The sequence below is a fragment of the Cloeon dipterum genome, chromosome X, assembly GCF_949628265.1.
Source record: "Cloeon dipterum chromosome X, ieCloDipt1.1, whole genome shotgun sequence".
In the NCBI taxonomy this organism is placed as follows: Eukaryota; Metazoa; Arthropoda; class Insecta; order Ephemeroptera; family Baetidae; genus Cloeon; species Cloeon dipterum.
This window is the reverse complement of record NC_088790.1, coordinates 32,933,804-32,951,998: the sequence shown is the minus strand read 5'-3', so window position 1 is coordinate 32,951,998 and position 18,195 is coordinate 32,933,804. Positions and strand designations below refer to the sequence as shown.

Here is an 18,195-nt window from a genome sequence, read left to right as displayed (position 1 = left end):
CAGCGAGCGGGCGAGCGAGACCTTGCTTTTGGCTCGCACGCCCCTCCAAAAATTTCGACGACGACCTCGGTGCGGCCAGGGTCCGTCGCCGTGTTTTCATAACATTGCGATACCTTTGCTGCTGCTCAGCCACGGGCCGAATTCGGGCCGACGAGTGGGCGTGGCCCCTGTGCTCTATGTTGTTTTGATCGGGTTTCTTCTTTTCGTCAGCGAGGAGCCATGACGAGGTACCGATTCCCCGGTCGGACATGCAAGAATTCGTCGAGTCGGAAGCGCGTGCGGGGCTACTGGTCCGTCACCGACGAGGCCCTCGAGGCCGAGCAGATCTACAAGAACCTGGTGGCCTGGCGCGCCCTGGTCGGTGCCTCGGACGACGAAGACGAGGTTTGTTTATTAATTCGTCTAATTGGCGCAACACCACCTCTCGAGCCTCTCACGAACCCGTTTTCGCAGGATTTTCTCGGATTCACCAGCCAGGACGAGCAGCAGGCGCGCTCCACGGCCGTCATCGAGGCCCACTCGCTCGAGAAGGAAACCGCAGCCACCGCCACCCCCAAAACAGACGATGGTAAGACATTTTGGCCTCTCCACTATATTTTGGGCCAAAAATATCTAAATTGGAACATTTTACTGCTTCGTTGTTGCTGATAACGTTTATTGCAAAGTTATCAGTCGAGTTTTAACCTTGCCATAAATTAGATTATTTGCTAGTTTAAAATGGTTTTACTGCAAAGGAAATTTTATTTAATTAATTTAAGATATTTTATTCGAATTGACATCTCTATTTAAATCTAAGGGATGAATTTAACCCGCTTTTCGATTTTATTTTTCAAAAAACCACCCCTAAAATATATTTTACTGTTATTTGTTTTAGTAATTGTTTTCTTTTTATTTTTAAAATAAAACAGTCAGCTGTTTGACCCAATTATCCCTCTAAAACCACCCTTTTTTCCAATTTCCGCAGCTTTTCTTCTGAAAAAGTCACAGGGGAGGTTTGAAGGTATACAGTTGGCTGATAAAAAGATTTTATTTTTAATTTTTAAATAAATAAAATTGCTATTTTGTTGCAGGAAGAGTAACAAAGCCGAAGAGGCCGGCGTCGGTGGAGCCGTGCAAGGCGAAAATTGAGACTGAATTGCCGAAGGCGGCAGCAGCGGCGAAGAGCGAGCCGCAGAAGAAGGAAAGTGGGGGCGGAGGGAAGAAGTGGGCCCGCGGCAAGCACGTGGAGCCGGCCTCGACGACGCCGACGACGACGACAACCGGCAAGTCGAGCATCCTGAAGCCGTCGCTTTTGAAGTTCGAGTCGTTCAGCTCGGGCCACACGCTGGGCGCCAACTGGACGCTGAAGCCGTCGCGGCCGTGCGTGGTGTGCGAGGGCGCGGCCGGCGGCGACGAGGAGGGCGCGCAGTGCGACGCGTGCCGCCGCTTCGTGGAGCGCATGAGCCAGCACTCTGGCCAGAAACTCATGTGCCACCGCGGACGCGCCGTCTGCCGCATCTCGGGCGTCGAGGTGCGCGCCCGCTGCCCCGCCTGCTGGCTCATGATCTGCCTGGCCAAGCTGCCCGTCCCGCACAAGACTCTCGCCAGGCTCAGGAAGTGCCTGCCCAGCAGCCTCCAGCACCAGGTCGGACCAGGGTGAGTTTTGCCGAAAAAGAAAAAAAACTAGGTGTTTTTTTTTTGGCAGATTAACTACCTTAAAACGGATTTTGAGCGTTATACAAATTTTATAAATTAATGTTTTTGAAATAAACTCGGGTGTAAATTTCATAAAAATACAAGCGCGAAAATTCCTTAATATTTTTGGCGTTAAAAAACCCGCCAAAAAACAATATTTGTTTTCTCCGCATTATCGATTTTTTTCTCTGAAAATATTGGAGCCTTGGGTTAAATAGTGAGTTTTATTGGATTTTTTAGCCTGGACAAAATGAAAAACCCTGATTGAATGAGTGCCGATTTTATTAAATCCTTTTTCTCTTGTTTTTGCAGAAATCCAGTGAAAAAGGATCCTTTGCGAGGCTGGTCGGACAACGTTCTGAACCAGACGCAGATGGCTGCGCGGGCGCTGATGAAAAAAGCGGCCAAGACGGCAAACAACAGCAAAATCAAAGGTTGTTTTTGCTTTGGTCTTTCTTTCCGTCGGGATTTATCAACCGTGAATTGATGCGTTTAGAGACGTCCAAGAAGCAGCAACAGCAGCTGCAGCCGGTGGAGACGGAGAAGCCGAAGCGGCAAAAGTCGCACGTGAAGGGCCCGCGGATAAAGCACGTGTGCCGGCGGGCGTGCGTGGTGCTCGGACAGCCGCAGGCCACCTTCCCGGGCGCGCCCACCCTCGACATCTTCAAGAAATACGCTGCCTCCGAGGCCAAACACAAAGAGAAAAAGGCTGCTCCCAAGACCATGGTCGAAGTGCCGGTTCGTAACAACTCCTTAAATTAATTAAAAATATTAAACTGTTTGGCTGCAGCAGGAGAAGGCAGCGCCAGCGGCGGCGAGCGCAGCGTCGCCTGCCGCGTCGACGCTGCCGCCCGAGCTGCTCGGCCTGCCGGCGGCCGCGCCGACCAAGGCCGAACCGCCTGCAGGCTGGATCTGCGTCGACTTTGAAGCGACCGAGGCGACCGGCGTGCCCGTGATGAGCGCCGTCGGCACTTCCAACCTGCCGCCGGCCCTCTGCGTCCTCTGCGGAAGTGCCGGAAAGGAAGAGGTCCGTCTTTTTAATTTAATTTAAAACAAAAATTAATTTTTTTCGCCCCAGTTACTATTCTGCGCTATGTGCTGTGAGCCGTACCACATTTTCTGCCTGAAGACCAATCCGCAGCTGAACAAAATGTGGGTTTGCGAGCGTTGCGAGTTGTGCGGCTCGTGCGAGAAGCCGACCATGAACCACTTGGACCTGGCGCGCTGTCAAAAGTGCGCTCTGCCCTTCCACAAAGCTTGCCTCGCCGAGAAACCCGCCGCTGGGAGACCCTGGGTACGCCTATTTACCAAATTCAATTATTTATCCTTAAATACAATTAATTTGCAGGAATGTCCGGCGTGCAACATTTGCCGAAGCTGCGGGCTGGCCGTTCCGAACATGAAATCGGCAGGGAACGCCTCGTTTTGCCCGCCGTGCTACAAACTTAGACTGAAAGGGAATTTTTGCCCTCACTGTCAGCAGTGCTACAAAGATGACGACTACGATACAAAGGTTAGTTTCGGCCCAGATTCGCGAAACTCTTTAAAAAATGGCGAACCATTCGCAGATGGTGGAGTGCGCCGAGTGTTTGAGCTGGGTGCACGCGAGCTGCGAAGGCATCTCGGACGAAAAGTACCAAATCCTGAGCATCCTGCCCGAGTCGATCGAGTTCCACTGCAAGAACTGCACGCCGGAAGTGCCGCCGCTCTGGTCGCAGGCGGTCGACAACGAAATGCGCAACGGAATCATGAACGTGGTGACCAGCCTGGCCAAACAGCAGAGCGTCAAGCTGTCGCCCAACAAAAGGGTCAATCTGGAGGCCGAGCAGCAGAAGGAAAAGGAAAAAGAAAAGGAAATAGAAAAGGAAACGGAGCCCCAAGTGCAAAAGGCCAAAGAGGCCAAGCAAGAAGACAAGACTGACGCTGAGCCCGCGCCGCCAGCGCTCCAACCGAAGGAGGAGAAAAAGGACGAAAAGAAAGAGGAGAAAAAGGACGAAAAGAAAGAGGAGAAAAAGGACGAGCCCAAAATCAAGGTAACTCCATTTTTGCTGCAGCTCGGCTTAAAGAGAGCCGCAATCCGATAAATCGATTAATTCACGTCACGCAAATTAAAAAAAAAAAAAATAATAAATTAAGAATATTGCGGCTATTTTTAAAAGGGGCGTGAAAATCACGGAAATGTGAAAATTTACCTTTTAAAATCGGATTTTTGGGTAAAAATAATTAAAATTAATTTTAAAAGGTTAGAATGCTCATCTGGACGAAGTACAGAGTTTTATTGACCCGGTTACAATCGGGTTTTTGGGTTTTTCATTTAATTTAGCGTAAAACCTTCTAAATTTCAAGACGCCAATTGATCAAAAAATTATTTGACGGTGACGAAAACAAAAACAAAGTTGTCTCAGGCCTAACTGGTTAAGCCCGGTTGAAAATAAAATTATTTTAATAGTTTTTACCCCAAAATAAGTTTTTTAAAGGAAAATATTTGATTTTCCCGTGCCCTTTTCATGTTTTTTAGCCTCGCCCCTGTTCAAAATTACCGCAATCTTTTTTAAAAATGTATTTTAAAGATGGGAACAGTTTAACGAAGCCCGCTGGGTTTTTCGGAACCGTGTAGCGCCGATCCAACCACGCAATCCAACAAATCGCTGAATTCACGTCACGCATATTTTGAATAAATTTCAAAAATTTTTGCACGACTTATGTAAAGCGCGTGTCTTAAAAAACATGAAATGGGGGCGTGAAAATCACTGGAAATTCGAAAAATTTCCCTTTAAAACCAGATTTTTGGTAAAATATTTGAAATTAATTTTTAAAAGGTCAGAATGGTCATAAAATAAAAATTTGGATTGTTGCTCAGGTAAAGGACGAAAAGGAGCTGATGCCGGTGGAGCAGATAAAGCGGGAGCCGCAGGTGGAGGCGGCCAAGATGAAACTGGACTTTGAAGAGGGCAACTTGCCGCAGCTGGTGGTGCGTCTGACCGACTGCGTCAAGCAGAAGGCCAAGGCGACGCAGACGCTCAAGCTGAAGCAGATCCGCGAGGCGTACAACATCAAGGAGTGCTCGGTGCATTTGCGCAAGTGCGCCCTGCCCGCCGAGAGCAAGCCGCCGCCGCCGACGACGACGCCGCCTCCGATGGAGGTGGCGGTGCCGCAGACGCCGCCGCAGCCGGACAAAAACGCGAACTACGACGCCACGCCGAGCAAAATGAGCACGCCGCCCAAAGCCGAGCCTTCCACCTCGGCAATCGCAGAGGAGGAGGAAAAGGAGAAAAAGGTGTTCATAGAACTGGACGACGAAAATGCCGCGACGGGCCACTCGAAGCCGTCCGAGACCAAAAAAGCAGAGATCGACGTGAAGGCGCTCTCGCTGGTGCTGCGCAAGGCCAGTCTCGGCACCTACGACAGCCTCGCCGCCTTCGACGCCGAGCTGCGCCACGAGGTGCTCAGACAGAAGCACGACTCCGTCCTCGACACCTACGCACAGCTGCTCGCAGAAAATTTCCCCTGGTTCAAAGCCGGAACCGTCGAGCCGGAGAGCAAGACGGCCAAGACGCCCACAGACAAGGCGAAACCTCCTGCCGATGGGTAAGTCTCAATTATTTTAATTTTCGGTTCTAATGTGCATTTAAACAGGAATAACATAGTGAATTTCCCTGAAAAATTAATTAAATTTTCTTTGTTACGTAAGTCTTTGATAGAAATTATATAAATGAAAAATATTTTTCTGAGATGATTCTCAAATAAATTAACTTCATTTTGGGAATTTAATTCGCTTAAAAAAATTTAAAGGTTCTATAACTGCCAGTTTAAATTTTCAGACAAATTTTGAGCGAACATAGTAAATTGGAAAAAAATTTGATCACTAGAAAAAAACTAGAGATTTAATCCGCTTTCCGAACATCGGCATTTTTTGACGCTTCTATCAACTGCTGAATTTTAATGAGGACTCCTTTTGAAATTTATTCAATTTAATTAATTGATTTAAAAAAAAAAAATAAAAATTAACTCAAGACTCTAAAGTAATATTTTTTATCTTTTCACTATTCAATTTAAATAATTTTTCTCACCTCGGAAGCAATTAATTTTCTTTGCTCAGCCAGTAAAATTCGAAAAATTGTATTTTGAGGCACATTTGGTCACAAGTAAATGTAAAAATTGGTCGGTTAGGCGTATAAATTTTTTTAAATAAAAAAATCAGTTTCGTTCCACTTAAAAGCGTTACTTTTGCAATTATTTTGTCTTGCTACTTTGATTTAATTTGGTTTAGGGATGCGATAATTATTTTAATACATTTTTTTAATATATAAATTTTTTTATTAAATTAGAAATTATGAATGTGTTTGCAGTAAGGGCGAAAAGAAGAGCCTGAGCCAGCTGTACACGGCGGCGTTCAAGGACAATCGGGTGTGCGCGCTGTGCCACGGGTGCGGCGACGCGTCGGGCGGCGAGGGCGGCGAGCGGCTTCTGCACACCGGGAGCGCGCCGCCGCTCGACTGGGTGCACGCCAACTGCGCCCTGTGGAGCTCGGAGGTGTACGAGGACCGCGCCGGGGTGCTGCACTGCGTGGCGCCGCCCGGCGGCGCCTTGTCGCGGGCGCCGCGGACGCGGTGCGCCGAGTGCGGTGAGCGCGGCGCCACGGTCGGCTGCTGCCACGGCGCCGCGTGCCACAACTCGTACCACTGGCCGTGCGTGCTGGCGCAACTCAAGCTCGGCCGGCCGATCTTCCTCGACCACGCCGAGATGGCCCTCTACTGCGCAGAACACGGACAGCAGCGCCGAATGCTCGCCGAGCTGGACGACTCGCTCGACGACTCTTTCGACGATGAGCTCGATTTTCCGCTGCCGAGGAAGCTCAAGGTGGAGCCTGCGCGAAGCAAGAAGCGCTACGCCGACCCTGTCTGCGTCCAGATGACCATCGGCTCGCTCAGGTCAGTCCCTAAACCCTCTGAGAGACCTATTTTTAATTCTGCATTTAGAGTGGAGCGATTGGGCGTGATCAGTTCGAGCGTGTGCCACGACGAGACGCGCGACGTGCTGGTGCCGCACGGCTTCGTGGCCAAGCGGCTCTTCTGGTCGACCAAGGAGCCGTGGAAGATCGTCGAATACGTGATCGTGACAGAGCTGGAGGTGGAGACGACGGTCGACGAGGCGCTGGCCAGGGACATCAACCTCACCGTCGAGCACGGCGCCCACGGAGCACCGGCAGAGGTCATGGAGAAAAACCTCAGGGTGCTCAGGCACATCCAACAGCAGGAACTCATCGATGTACGTTTTTAATCTAGTATTTTTGCTTTTTTTTTGCTAACAAAAAATTGCAGCTGTCGCGAGACAACGAACTGAACGGCAAGGACAACGCGGACGACCTGCTGCTGCCTCCAGACCTGAAGGAAACCATCTTCCAAGACCTGAACAACGAGCTTCTCGAAGGCATATCCATGCAAGACATTTTCACCAAACTGCTGGCAGACGACCTGAGCAAGGAAGAAGCGTCGGACGGCGAGGAAAACCCAATCCGCGAGGTGGTCGACCTGCTTTTGGACCAGGTAGAACACGAGGTTCGCTCGCGCAAGCGCCCCAGGCCCTTTGGCTGCGGCGCCGACGACGAATTGGCCGCGAAAATGATGCGGCCGGCGCCGCGGCTGTCCCAACTTGACGGCGCCGACGACAGCTCGAGCGATTCCGAAGAATCGAGCAAGCCTGACGACGCTGAGGTCAACGTTGAGGTTGAAACGTCCCTTCGCGGCGTCGGCGACTCGGACGAGGGCCCCGTCAAGTGCAAGTCCTGCAAACGCACCTACAGAACAAAGGTCAGTCCTGCTTTTTTCTTTTATTATAATTTATATTGACCTCAGAATAATTTAAAACAATTTTTTAATAAATTCTGGAAATTCTTGCTGGGTGTTTTTTATTTTACTAATTTTAATTTGGGCACCGTCCTGATTTAAAGGTGTATAAATTGCCAGGTTTGCTGAAATTGCAGTTTACCTGGCCTCTCGTCATCCTAAAAAATAAGAATATCTCGGGTTTTAATTTTTTTGCGTGATTTGTTGGCGATTTGGCAGGCGAGTTACGACAAACACCTGCCGTCGTGCACGGAGGTGAGCAGCGAGTCGAGTGACGAGTCGAGCGAGAGTCCGACGACGTCTCGGGTCAGCGCCAAGACTGCCAAGTTCGGCACGGTGGTGGTCAAGACCAAGCTGGTCGTCATGCAGAGTCCGGACAAGAATCAAAAGCGGAAAAGAGAGTCGCGCGCGGTGCGGCGGGCCGTCAAGCTGGCCGCCAAGCCCTCGGACTCGCAACCGCCGCCGCAGCACCAACAGCAGCACGTCCACCACCAGCACCATTCCATGCAGCACCAGGTCAGTCGCAAATCGAATTTTAAAAGCCAAAGATCTCCAATTTTATTTTATTTTATTTTAAAATCTTGCGAATTTATTCATAGCTCGTGTTTGCCTCTGATCTATTTAAAATAAATAAATAAACAAAAATGGCGAATTGTCAGGTGCAATACCAGCAGCCGAGCGTGTCGGAAAAGACGAATTTCGCGCCTCAGCTGTACCACCACCAGGAGGCGACGCCGCAGATCGTGCTGGGGCAGAACGCGGCGCCGATCTACATGGCGCCGCCGACCGTGTACTACATCAACGTGGCGCCGCCGCCGCCCCCGCAGCCGGCCAAGCAGAATTTCCTGCTGGTGAACGGGCCGGACGGCCAGCAGAATTTAGTGTGCGTGCCGAGCGCCGAGCCGGAGCCCACCAGCTCCATCATCCTGCCGCAGGCCTACGGAAACGTCGTCTACACCGCCGGCGGCGGCGCCGCCTTCGTCACGCAGGCGCCGCTCATGCAAAACCACATGACCTTCCTCGACCAACAACCGCAACTTGTCAACACGCCCAACGGACTCTTCCTCACCAAGTACGTCAATTAAATCTCATTATAAATATGTCTCTTTATTTCTGCTCTTGATTATTCAAATATTTTAATTAAGGAGGGCCACTACAAAAAACCAGCGGCCAAGCATTTTTAAAAATTTACTCGTAAACGTCACATTAATGTTTAATAAGAGAAAATCGTCCTTCTGAACGCTATTTCTCTCAGAAAGAATCCCATTGTAAAAAAACCTCTGGTAAATCACTCACCATTCCGCTACCTTTGAGGGCAAACCTTATTGGTTGGTCTAAACTCGCAGTTAAAATGTTGGTCAATCGATTTAAAATCGCGGAAAAACATTTAAAGTTGATTTAAACCGATTTAACTGCGAACAAAAACAACAAAATGGGGAAAAAGCAGCAAAAGAATTATTAGCTGGGAGGAATCCTCGACGCTGATTGGCTGCACGCGACGCAAATTCTTAGTGAGCTGTTGCTAATGCTAGCTAACCCCGTGATCTGTGGACATGCGTTTTGCGTAAGCCAATCAGCGTTGAGAATTCTTCAATCAAAGAATTTTTGCTGCTTTTTCCCAATGTTCTCGCTTTCTTTCGCAGTCAAATAAGTTTAAATAAATTTTTAATATTTTACTGCGATTATAAATCCATTGATCGACTCTTTAGCTGCTAAAAGAGAGCAAACAATCGGCGTTCCGCTCATCGGAAGCTGAATAGTAAGCGATCTACAATGCGCATTTAACACACATGTTATTTTGGCGGGGAAAAAGGACGTTCGGCAAACTAGTGATAATAATTCTTAACTCTACAAATTTCGTATTTTAGATTATTTAGAATCTGCTGAATTTGGCTAGAGGTGAAGGAAAACGTTCTACCAATAGCATGTATTTTTTTTAAATTCTCATCTTGTTTAAATGACCAAATAAAACCGCTAAATTTTTAAATTAATTTTTTACACCTTAGCCAAAAGATAAAAAAGATATTAAAATTATTAAGTTTGTTTAAAATCGAGTTTATTGCAGTTGCAACAGATTTAATTGTATATTTTGATGGTTGCAGTGCGTCGTCGTTGGGTCTGGGCCACTCGCACGCGCCGTTCGTGCTGCCGAGCATGGGTTTGGGCCAGCACCAGCACCAACACCAGCACCACGAGCTCAAGGACCCGTTCATGGCGCCGTCGTTCACGCCCGACCTGCAGATCAAGCAGGAGCCGAGTCCCGCGCTCCAGCTGATGAGCCCGACGCCGCCGCTGCTCTCGCTGAGCCAGCTGGCGGCGCCGCAGCCGCCTCCTCAGCCGCTCTCGGCGCCGCCGCCCCCGCAGGCCTACTACCAGCGGCCCCTGCTGCCGCCCCCGCCCGCCGTCCTGCCTCCGCTGGCCGCCTACCGGCGGCCGCCGCTCGTCCAGCGGCCGCCGCCGGCCCAGATCAAGACGGCCACGCGCTCCTACGTGGAGGCGCCGCCGCCCGTCAAGGCGGCGGCCACCGCCGTCTCGGCGGCCGCCACGCCGCCCTCGAAGCAGCCCCTGCTGCCCGCGCCGGCGCAGCCGCCTCCGCCGCGGACCGCCCTGCAGGAGAAGCAAATTTGCGAGACGATGGTGGTGAAGATCACGGCGAGCGCGAGCGTCGGCACGCAGACGTCGCGCTGCCAGACACCGAGCGCGGTGTCCGTGAAGAAGGAGGCTGAGCCGGACGACAAGACGGGCATCAGGTTCAAGATCCAGAGCGCCGACGGCTTCGTCACGACGGCGCACAACGTGTCGCAGGCGTGGCACAACATCTTCGAGGCGGTGCAGACGGCCCGCAAGGCCTTCAACCTCACGCCCCTCCCCTACAACCCCTTCAGCCTCTCCGGACAGCAGATGACCGGCCTCGGACAGGACCCGGTCAAGTTCCTCATCGAGCAGCTTCCTGGCGTCGTCAAGTAAGTGCCAAAAATGACCTTCGCAAGGTCGAAATTAAACTTTACGGCCCTCAGGTGCCCCGAGTACACGTTGAAACTGCACAACGTGTCGAAAAAGAAGGCGAAGAAGCTGGCGGCGACCGAGCCGAAGCTGAACCTGTCAGGGTGCGTGCGCACCGAGCCCTACAAAGGCCGCCACCCGTACGACATGTTCGGCTGGCTGGCGTCCGAGCACCGAAAACCGCCGACCATGCCTGCTGACGACTTTGAGCAGCCAATGTGAGTTCACTGAATTTAATTCTCAAATCAGTTAATTTTCTGCCCCGAATTTCACAGCAGGAGCAAGTCGAGCAGCAACCTTCCGATGGCAATGCGCTTCCGGCAGCTGAAGAACAACGCCAGGGTGAAAGTGGGCGTGTTCCGCTCGCTGATCCACGGCCGCGGCCTCTTCTGCATCAGGGAACTCGAGCCCACTGAGATGGTCATCGAGTACGCGGGAGAGGTGTGTTTTCCTCTTTTTGAAAGGCAGAAGAATGGTGTCTAATGGCTGTTTCGAATGGCAGGTCATCCGTTCGATCCACACGGATCGGAGGGAGAAAATCTACGAGTCAAAGGAAATCGGCTGTTACATGTTCAGAATCGATGACGACACGGTCGTCGACGCCACCATGAAGGGCAACGCCGCCAGGTTCATCAACCACAGTTGCGAGGTATTTCAAACTATTTTCATTGTAAATAATCCTCGATAAAATCATTTTCCCGCCGAGAGCACCTCATCATAAAATACTTTTTTGTCATAAATAACTCACCATTCTGCTACTGATCGGCGGAAAACCGATTTAATATTATTTGTGCCGCTTGCAGTGAAAGAGTTATTTTATCGATTGAAATGCACAAAAACAAATTAAGTGAAAGAAAACACTCAAATCGGAGATAGCTTTAAGAATCCTCAACGCTTATTGGTCGACGTACGCGCATGACAGAACGCAATTTACAATAACAATGAGCTGTTGCTAGTAGCTGATTACAGTCGGCCAATAAGCGTTGAGGATTTTTCTAACTAAGAATTTCTGCCACCAAGAGAAAATTCTAACCCTTTTTTTGGCGGGAAAAGGCATTCACTGACGTTTTTAATGCCTAATATCGTTGAATAACTTTGTTTTGCAGCCAAACTGCTACTCTAAAGTGGTGGACGTGCTGGGAAAGAAGCACATTCTGATCTTCGCGCTGCGGCGGATCGTGCCTGGCGAAGAGCTGACGTACGACTACAAGTTCCCCTTCGAGGAGGACAAGATCCCGTGCACGTGTGGTTCGAGAAGATGTAGAAAGTATCTCAACTAGTCTCTCACTCAACAAACAGTCAGTCCCTCTTTTTTTCTCAGCCGGTGTCGATTCTTTTCCCACTCAATACACAACACAACCACTAAGTAGATGATTATCAAATACACTAGCCGTATTCATTAACAGATTTTAGCCACACACACACACACACTCAACGGAGCACTCTCTTATTATTTACTATCGATTCGTACTTAAATTTCTGAATAGTCATCAAAAGGATATACATATTTTATTTTTTATATGATTTTTAGTGATAGAAACTTTCTAGGTCAAATTGTTGATATTTTTTGCTTAATTAAAGGAGGATGGGGTGCTCCAACACGTTAATTATATCACAAACACACACATTATTGTTGCGCAGTTAATACGATAAGCACATTGAACTACATTATGTAATTGTGTCAGTCGTTGGTTCTTTCTCCTCATTCATTTGTTCTCGGACGGGGCAAAAACGAAATCTCGAGCCCAAATTTGATGTGACGACAACCGAAATTGTTGCGACTATGATCGGGCTGTGTTTCAACTATTTAAAATTTGTAACAAAAATTCAAAATGTGATAAATTTTTATTAACTCTCTCTCTCTCTATCTCTGTCTCTGTCGTGTCTCTTTTTACGTTTACGCATTTGTAAAGCTTTTGTCTGTACATACACATATTTATGGAGGAGGCGAAGGAGGAGGAAAGAAGAGTGCGTCTGCGCGTCTGTCTCTCGTCTAGATCACTTTTAATTTTAATTCGCTATTATATCATCCGATTGATTAACATCGCAGCAGACTGTGAGTTTGTTGGTTCGAGTAGTCTGTCTATTGTGTGCCTGTTTGCAATTTACTCTAAACTTGTCTTGATCTTGATTTTGATTACGATTGTCCAACGTAACGTTTAAGGAAGCTACAATGAATGCCTTGTTGCCATGGCCTTACTCTCACATTATTCGTCGCGTAACTAACCTAAGTAACTGAAAACGAACTGCAAACAACGTCGGCAAGAAAGAAAAGTCCAGCTGGAATCTGTGAAAATCTGTGCTAAATTGTTGAAAATCCCAAATTTGCGAATATTGGCAATAAAAAACACGTTTTAGAATTTACACTAGGCGCTGCTGTTTCGTTCCTTGTAAAACAAATTTCGAATTTGAATCTTTTTTCAGGGGTTTTGGTGGAAATGAAAGGCGGTGTCGGTTCAAGGCTTGCAGTATTTCTTTATGCTGGGTACATGTCAATGAATCGATACAATTGTTGTAGCTCTGCGCTGCGCGTAAAAGGTGCAATTTTTAGAATGGAAATTAATTCTCTTGTGTCTCTCTGTCTTCCGAAGATTGTTACAACTTGTTTTAATATTTATCGATATCATAGTCGAGAGCGTTTCCTCTAGCACAAAAAGCGGCTGCTGATTATCAATGGAGTGTGAGTTTTGTGTCCGAGAGTGAGTCAGTGAGTGAGTGAGTGAGAGTAAGTGTGTGTATATAAATATACTGTACTGAAACGGCCGAGTTTGTTCGTTCGTTGGTTGGTTGGTTATTCGCAAAAAAGCAGTATTTCCTCGAGTTTGATTAGCATTTCGCGCCAAGCTGCGGATTTAAGTAAGTAGCGTACATTTACGCATCATAAGAAGTGCGCGCCGTTTTATAGATCATTTTTAATTATTTCTTTTCCTCTCGACCAGACCGAAAATCATAATCACCCTCCTGTTATTATTATTTACCGGTCGAGCGAGCGCACCATAAAAATACACACTATGTATTTATCATTGTGTAGTCTGAGTAAGAGTTTTTCTTTCGTTCTTTTCATCGACTTGCTTGTCTGCGCGTTCGTTAGTACTTGATGTCAACATGAGTTTTTTTATCATTGAAAGACGCTGAGAGCCAGCGCGCAAATGCACGCTGGCGAGTGAGTGCGTGAGTAATGACTTCTCTGCCACTCTTCCGCGACTACGTGCATCACAATTCGTCCAAAACCGATCGTTGCGTTTGTAAAATAAGCGCCTATTTTTATGATACAATGCGAATGTTACGGACAATTGAGGCTAAATTAAAACTGCGCATGCGTCGAGTGTCGTGTTTCGTAGTAAAGCAGCGCGGCGACAAATCAGATGCGCCGGCTCTCTAGGCCTTTACCGTAAAAAGAGGAGCTCTAAGAGGAGTGAAAGGAAAGGAGAGTAGATACTAGCAGGCGACAAAGGCTTCAGAGCTGATACTATACTACTCCTTAACTTACACTCCTCTTTTTAGCTAGCGGGCCTCGAAAGCCGGCGCATCTGATTGGTCGCCGCGCTGCTTAACTACGAAACACGACACTCGACGCATGCGCAATTTTAATTGAGCCTCAGGCTTGTTACGAACGCAAATGAGTGGTTTTGGCCGGCTTCGCTTCTTCTGGCGGCGACCCACAATCAGCTGTTTGGTGCATATACTGGATAAATTTGGCAAGACAAGTTTAGTACGTTTAAAAAGTCTGCGTCGAGAATGTTAGAAACCACATTGCGAGTGAAAAGTGAGTGATCGCGCGGTCTTTGCTTCGTTCGCGTCTCGTTAAAAGATTTATTTTATTGCGTGTGTGTCTCGTCTGAGAACCGAAAACGAAAGCGTTTGCTAAAAGTCTGCTTCCTTCTTTCCATTCGTTCGTCTGTCAAATAACGGCAACCGTCGGCGGCTGCAAGCGACCTTGACAACGTATTTACAAAGAGATGAGCGTTTTGGACTATCAAGTTTTGAAAATATCACCACAGCAACGGACAGCATTAATTTCTCTTTACACGGCGTGAGTGACGAGTGAGTGAGTGAATGTGAGTGTTGAAAAATGTTTGTCCATTCGCACCAAATCTGACTCTTTCTTCTTTCTTTCTTTCTCGCATCGAGGTTGATTTAATAGATCAATTGAAGCGGTTGTTTTGAAATGGAAATGCGCGTGCGCAGCAGCAGCATTGGTTCACAATGCAGCTGCGCAGCTGGAGAATTGCTCAACTTTTTTAGTTAACTTGATGGACGCCAGGACACGGGGCCGCGCAGGCCCGTCAGTTGTCGCCTCAGACGGCCGCTATCGGACCACTCGGCTGCAGCGTCGTCGGACGCACCACCATCATGCTTTGAGGCTTCGTCGAGTCGCTGCCAACACAAAAACACCAAAGCTAAGTATTTTATTATTCCAGTTGGATTTTAAGTGGAAATTGGAGTAAGGGGAATCAGTCAGTTTTGTCAGTCAGAGTCGCAATTTGGAAAAGTCAAAGTCGATCGTGTCAAATCCTGGAAATGTTTCTTCGGACTTGAGACAGCTGTGAAGTTGACCTGCCTTGGATGACACCACCTGTACATAACACGATTGTAAAAAATGCAAAAATAAAACTCAATTTTGTTGAAAAAACGAGTGGATTTTCATTTTTTTCATTTTCCTGGAGACTACAAGAAAGGAATTAGGTAAGATTTTGCATGAAATTTCTCAAATTTGGGAGGCCAGATATTTAATTTAAATATATATCATTAAAGATGAAAAAGAGGCACTTTAAACTAGGCGAGCAGGTGGTAATTTTCCATTGCTCACTTGATACCTCCTACTATCGCCTGTGGGCCTGATGAAAAGTTCTCGATTTTAGATAATATCAAGCAGCAAAATAAACGGCAAAAGCGTCAAAAATGGGTATTAGTATTAGGCGAGCAGGCGATAATAGAAGGTACGCCAAATTCGTCACTTGATACCTTCTGCTGTCGCCTGTGGGCCTGATAAAAAGTGCTCGATTTTAGAAACCTATATCGTCGCAGCAAATTCGAAGGCAATAGCGTAATAAAATGGTCATTAGTATTAGGTTGGCAGGAGATATTAGAAGGTACTCAGAATTCGTCACTTGATACCTCCTGCTGTCGCCTGCTAGCCTGATATAAAGTGCTCAATTTTTACGTTCGCTGTTTATTTGGTGCTGCTCCGATTTTTGAGTGAAAAAATTAGCTCTTGATATCAGGCTAGCAGGCAACAGGAGAAGGTATCAAGTGACGAATTCTGCGTACCTTCTAATATCTCCTGCCTACCTGATACTAATGACCATTTTATTACGCTATTGCCTTCGAATTTGCTGCGACGATATAGGTTTCTAAGATCGAGCACTTTTTATCAGGCCCACAGGCGACAGCAGAAGGTATCAAGTGACGAATTTGGCGTACCTTCTATTATCGCCTGCTCGCCTAATACTAATACCCATTTTTGACGCTTTTGCCATTGCTTTTTGGTGCCTGCGATAATATAGTTCATAAAATTGAGCTCTTTTTTACCAGGCCCAAAGGCGACAGTAGAAGGTACCGAGTGGCTAATTTTTACGCTTTAGAATAAAACCAGATTACCAAGGTGCCTCAGACTCAAATAATGCGACCCTGATGTGCAGACAATGCAAGAACCTGATGGAAAATTACCAGCAGATGACCATGAACGATCCGACATTAATTCCTGAAGAGACAAGGAGTTCCGAGGATCTAGAAAGCCTCGAGAAGAAAATCCTGGAACCTGATGACAAGGAAGTGCGAGTGCTCGGCGGTGCTTACCAAAAGAAAAAAACCAAAATCGTGTCGTGAAAGAGTGGAGTAATAAAAAAAGCCACCCTGCTGGCAGAATGTGCAGCGGCACAGTTTCCCTCCGAGTGCTAAAGGTTTGTGAAAGCGAGATTTGAAAAAGCAGTGGAATTTTATTTTTGATAAATCCTACATCGTTACATGAGGGTTGAGCAGGCGAATAAATTATTAGATAAATCGCTTCTGATTGGTTCTTTGACGTAGCGATGGCAGCGCTGCCGTCTCCATCTGGCTGCGAGGCTTTCAGACCAAAAACCGCCAATTTTCGGTTCGTCTACGTCGTGTCAAATTGAATTTACGACGAATTGTAAGATAAACATCAACTAATCTAAATTCACAGCCCTGACAATTAGTGCGTTGGCTCTATAAAGGCATTCAACTGGCTAAACAAAAATAGAAAAACAATTAAGAAGCAGAGAAAACAATGATGGAAAAGCGACAGGAAAGAAGAAGAGAAAAATTACTTTGCGGGCGGCGCAGGCGCAGTGTTGTTGACGTACCCTGCGGCGTTGAGCGGCGCCGACTCGACGGGCGTGGGCTGCTTGTCGGGCAGTCGGTCGGCCTGCTGGTCGTTGTCGTCGTCGGCGGCGGTGGCCGACGTGGGCGACTTGTCGGCAAACTCGACAAGGTCGTCAGGGTCGGTGGGTGAGCGGTCGTCGGCGTCGATGAGCTCGTCGTCGGGCGGCAGCAGCTTGCGCTCCTGCAGCTCCGTGTCGGCGTCTGCGTCGAGGTTGTCCTTGTCCTCGGCGTCGCCGAGCGGCGGCACCATCGACTCTGGGTCGGCGCTCTCCTCCTCGGCGTAGATGACGAAGTAGGCGAACGCCAGGTAGATGACCGAGATGATGAACGACGGAATGGGGATGGCCGTCGCCAGCACCAGGTTCAGGTAGACCTGCTTCATGTCCAGGTCGCTCATCACCAGCATCGGGTCGACGCGGCTGTAGTAGCACGTGAAGTTGGTCCCCACCGTCTGGTGCGCCCACAAAAAGATGCTGCAGTTCAGCATCGGCGGGTAGCCGCACCTGCAATATATTCAATTAATCGTCGGCCAACTCAAAAGCTATCGCAGGCTAACAGCGAACCAATCCCTTTTCAATTTCCAATAGGTTTTAAATGGATTCCGTTTCAATTTAAATTAATTCTCAGAAAAACAAACAAAAATAAACGAGCTGGAATATTATTTGTGCCGCGGAAATTTGGCCGATCGTTCTCCCCGCCCACTTTTACATCCCTCTACATCGCGCGCACGAGTCACGAGTCAGCTGGTCGGAGTGAAGTTAGCTCTAGGCGATGGTGCTATGCAGAGGGATATAAAAGTGGGCGGGGCCCATTATTGTCGCCATGAGAACTGCACGTTGAAAGCCTCTCTGGAAGATGTCTCGTCCATTTTTTTGGTCTCTACTTGCGGCTAAACAGTTGATACGCACTAAAAGTAAATTTCAACCGTTTTAACTGCGGGCGAGTTGACGCAAATCGGAGAAAGCAGTAAGAATTCTCTGCAGGAAGAATGCTCGCCGCTGATTGGCTGACCGCAACGCGCATGTCAGCTGCTCACGTGGTTGCCTGGCTGATAACAGCTGGAGCGGCAGCCAATCAGCGGCGAGCATTTTTAAAGCAGATAAATCGTACGTTCATTTTTTCTAAATAAATTTGCCAAATTAATCCATTGAACAAATTTATTTCGGGATCAGAAAATCGCAAATGAACGGCTTTGTGCACCAAGAGTTCTTCCCTTATCAGCGAATTGATATGAAAAACTGTTTGGAATTTGAAATATTTCGATTGGCTCGCTTTAATTATTCATGCAAGCCGAGAATGTAAATGTAAAAACTACACGACTCGACCT

General features: G+C 47.9%; 2 protein-coding genes across 6 annotated transcripts in view; one reads left to right on the top strand and one right to left on the bottom strand.

Annotated features, from left to right (window-relative positions):
* Positions 1-219: 219 nt before the first annotated feature.
* On the top strand, positions 220-12,892 carry trx (trithorax). Of its 3 annotated transcripts, none has more exons than XM_065494313.1 (21): positions 220-384; positions 454-568; positions 1,071-1,635; positions 1,987-2,108; positions 2,171-2,412; positions 2,465-2,701; positions 2,753-2,968; positions 3,023-3,187; positions 3,243-3,628; positions 3,677-3,707; positions 4,535-5,262; positions 6,024-6,605; positions 6,654-6,942; positions 6,996-7,484; positions 7,740-8,036; positions 8,180-8,592; positions 9,623-10,483; positions 10,538-10,741; positions 10,799-10,964; positions 11,026-11,172; positions 11,630-12,892. In XM_065494313.1, exons 1-21 carry the CDS (start codon positions 220-222, stop codon positions 11,801-11,803), a joined length of 6,594 nt encoding a protein of 2,197 aa, XP_065350385.1. In that variant the 3' UTR covers positions 11,804-12,892. The 3 variants fall into 3 exon arrangements, with proteins under 3 accessions (XP_065350385.1, XP_065350384.1, XP_065350383.1); XM_065494312.1 differs by having other exon boundaries at positions 3,243-3,646; positions 3,695-3,707; XM_065494311.1 differs by having other exon boundaries at positions 3,243-3,707.
* Positions 12,381-18,195, bottom strand: part of tipE (temperature-induced paralytic E) — a 24,653-nt gene continuing 18,838 nt past the window's right edge. For 2 of the 3 annotated variants that reach the window (XM_065494324.1, XM_065494323.1), the window contains exons 4-5: positions 16,814-17,371; positions 12,381-14,900 (exon numbers count right to left, since the gene is read on the bottom strand). In XM_065494324.1, coding sequence (XP_065350396.1) covers positions 14,822-14,900; positions 16,814-17,371 — 637 coding nt within the window. In that variant the 3' untranslated portion in view covers positions 12,381-14,821. The remainder of the gene's footprint in view (positions 14,901-16,813; positions 17,372-18,195) is intronic. The other variant, XM_065494325.1, reaches the window with a different exon arrangement.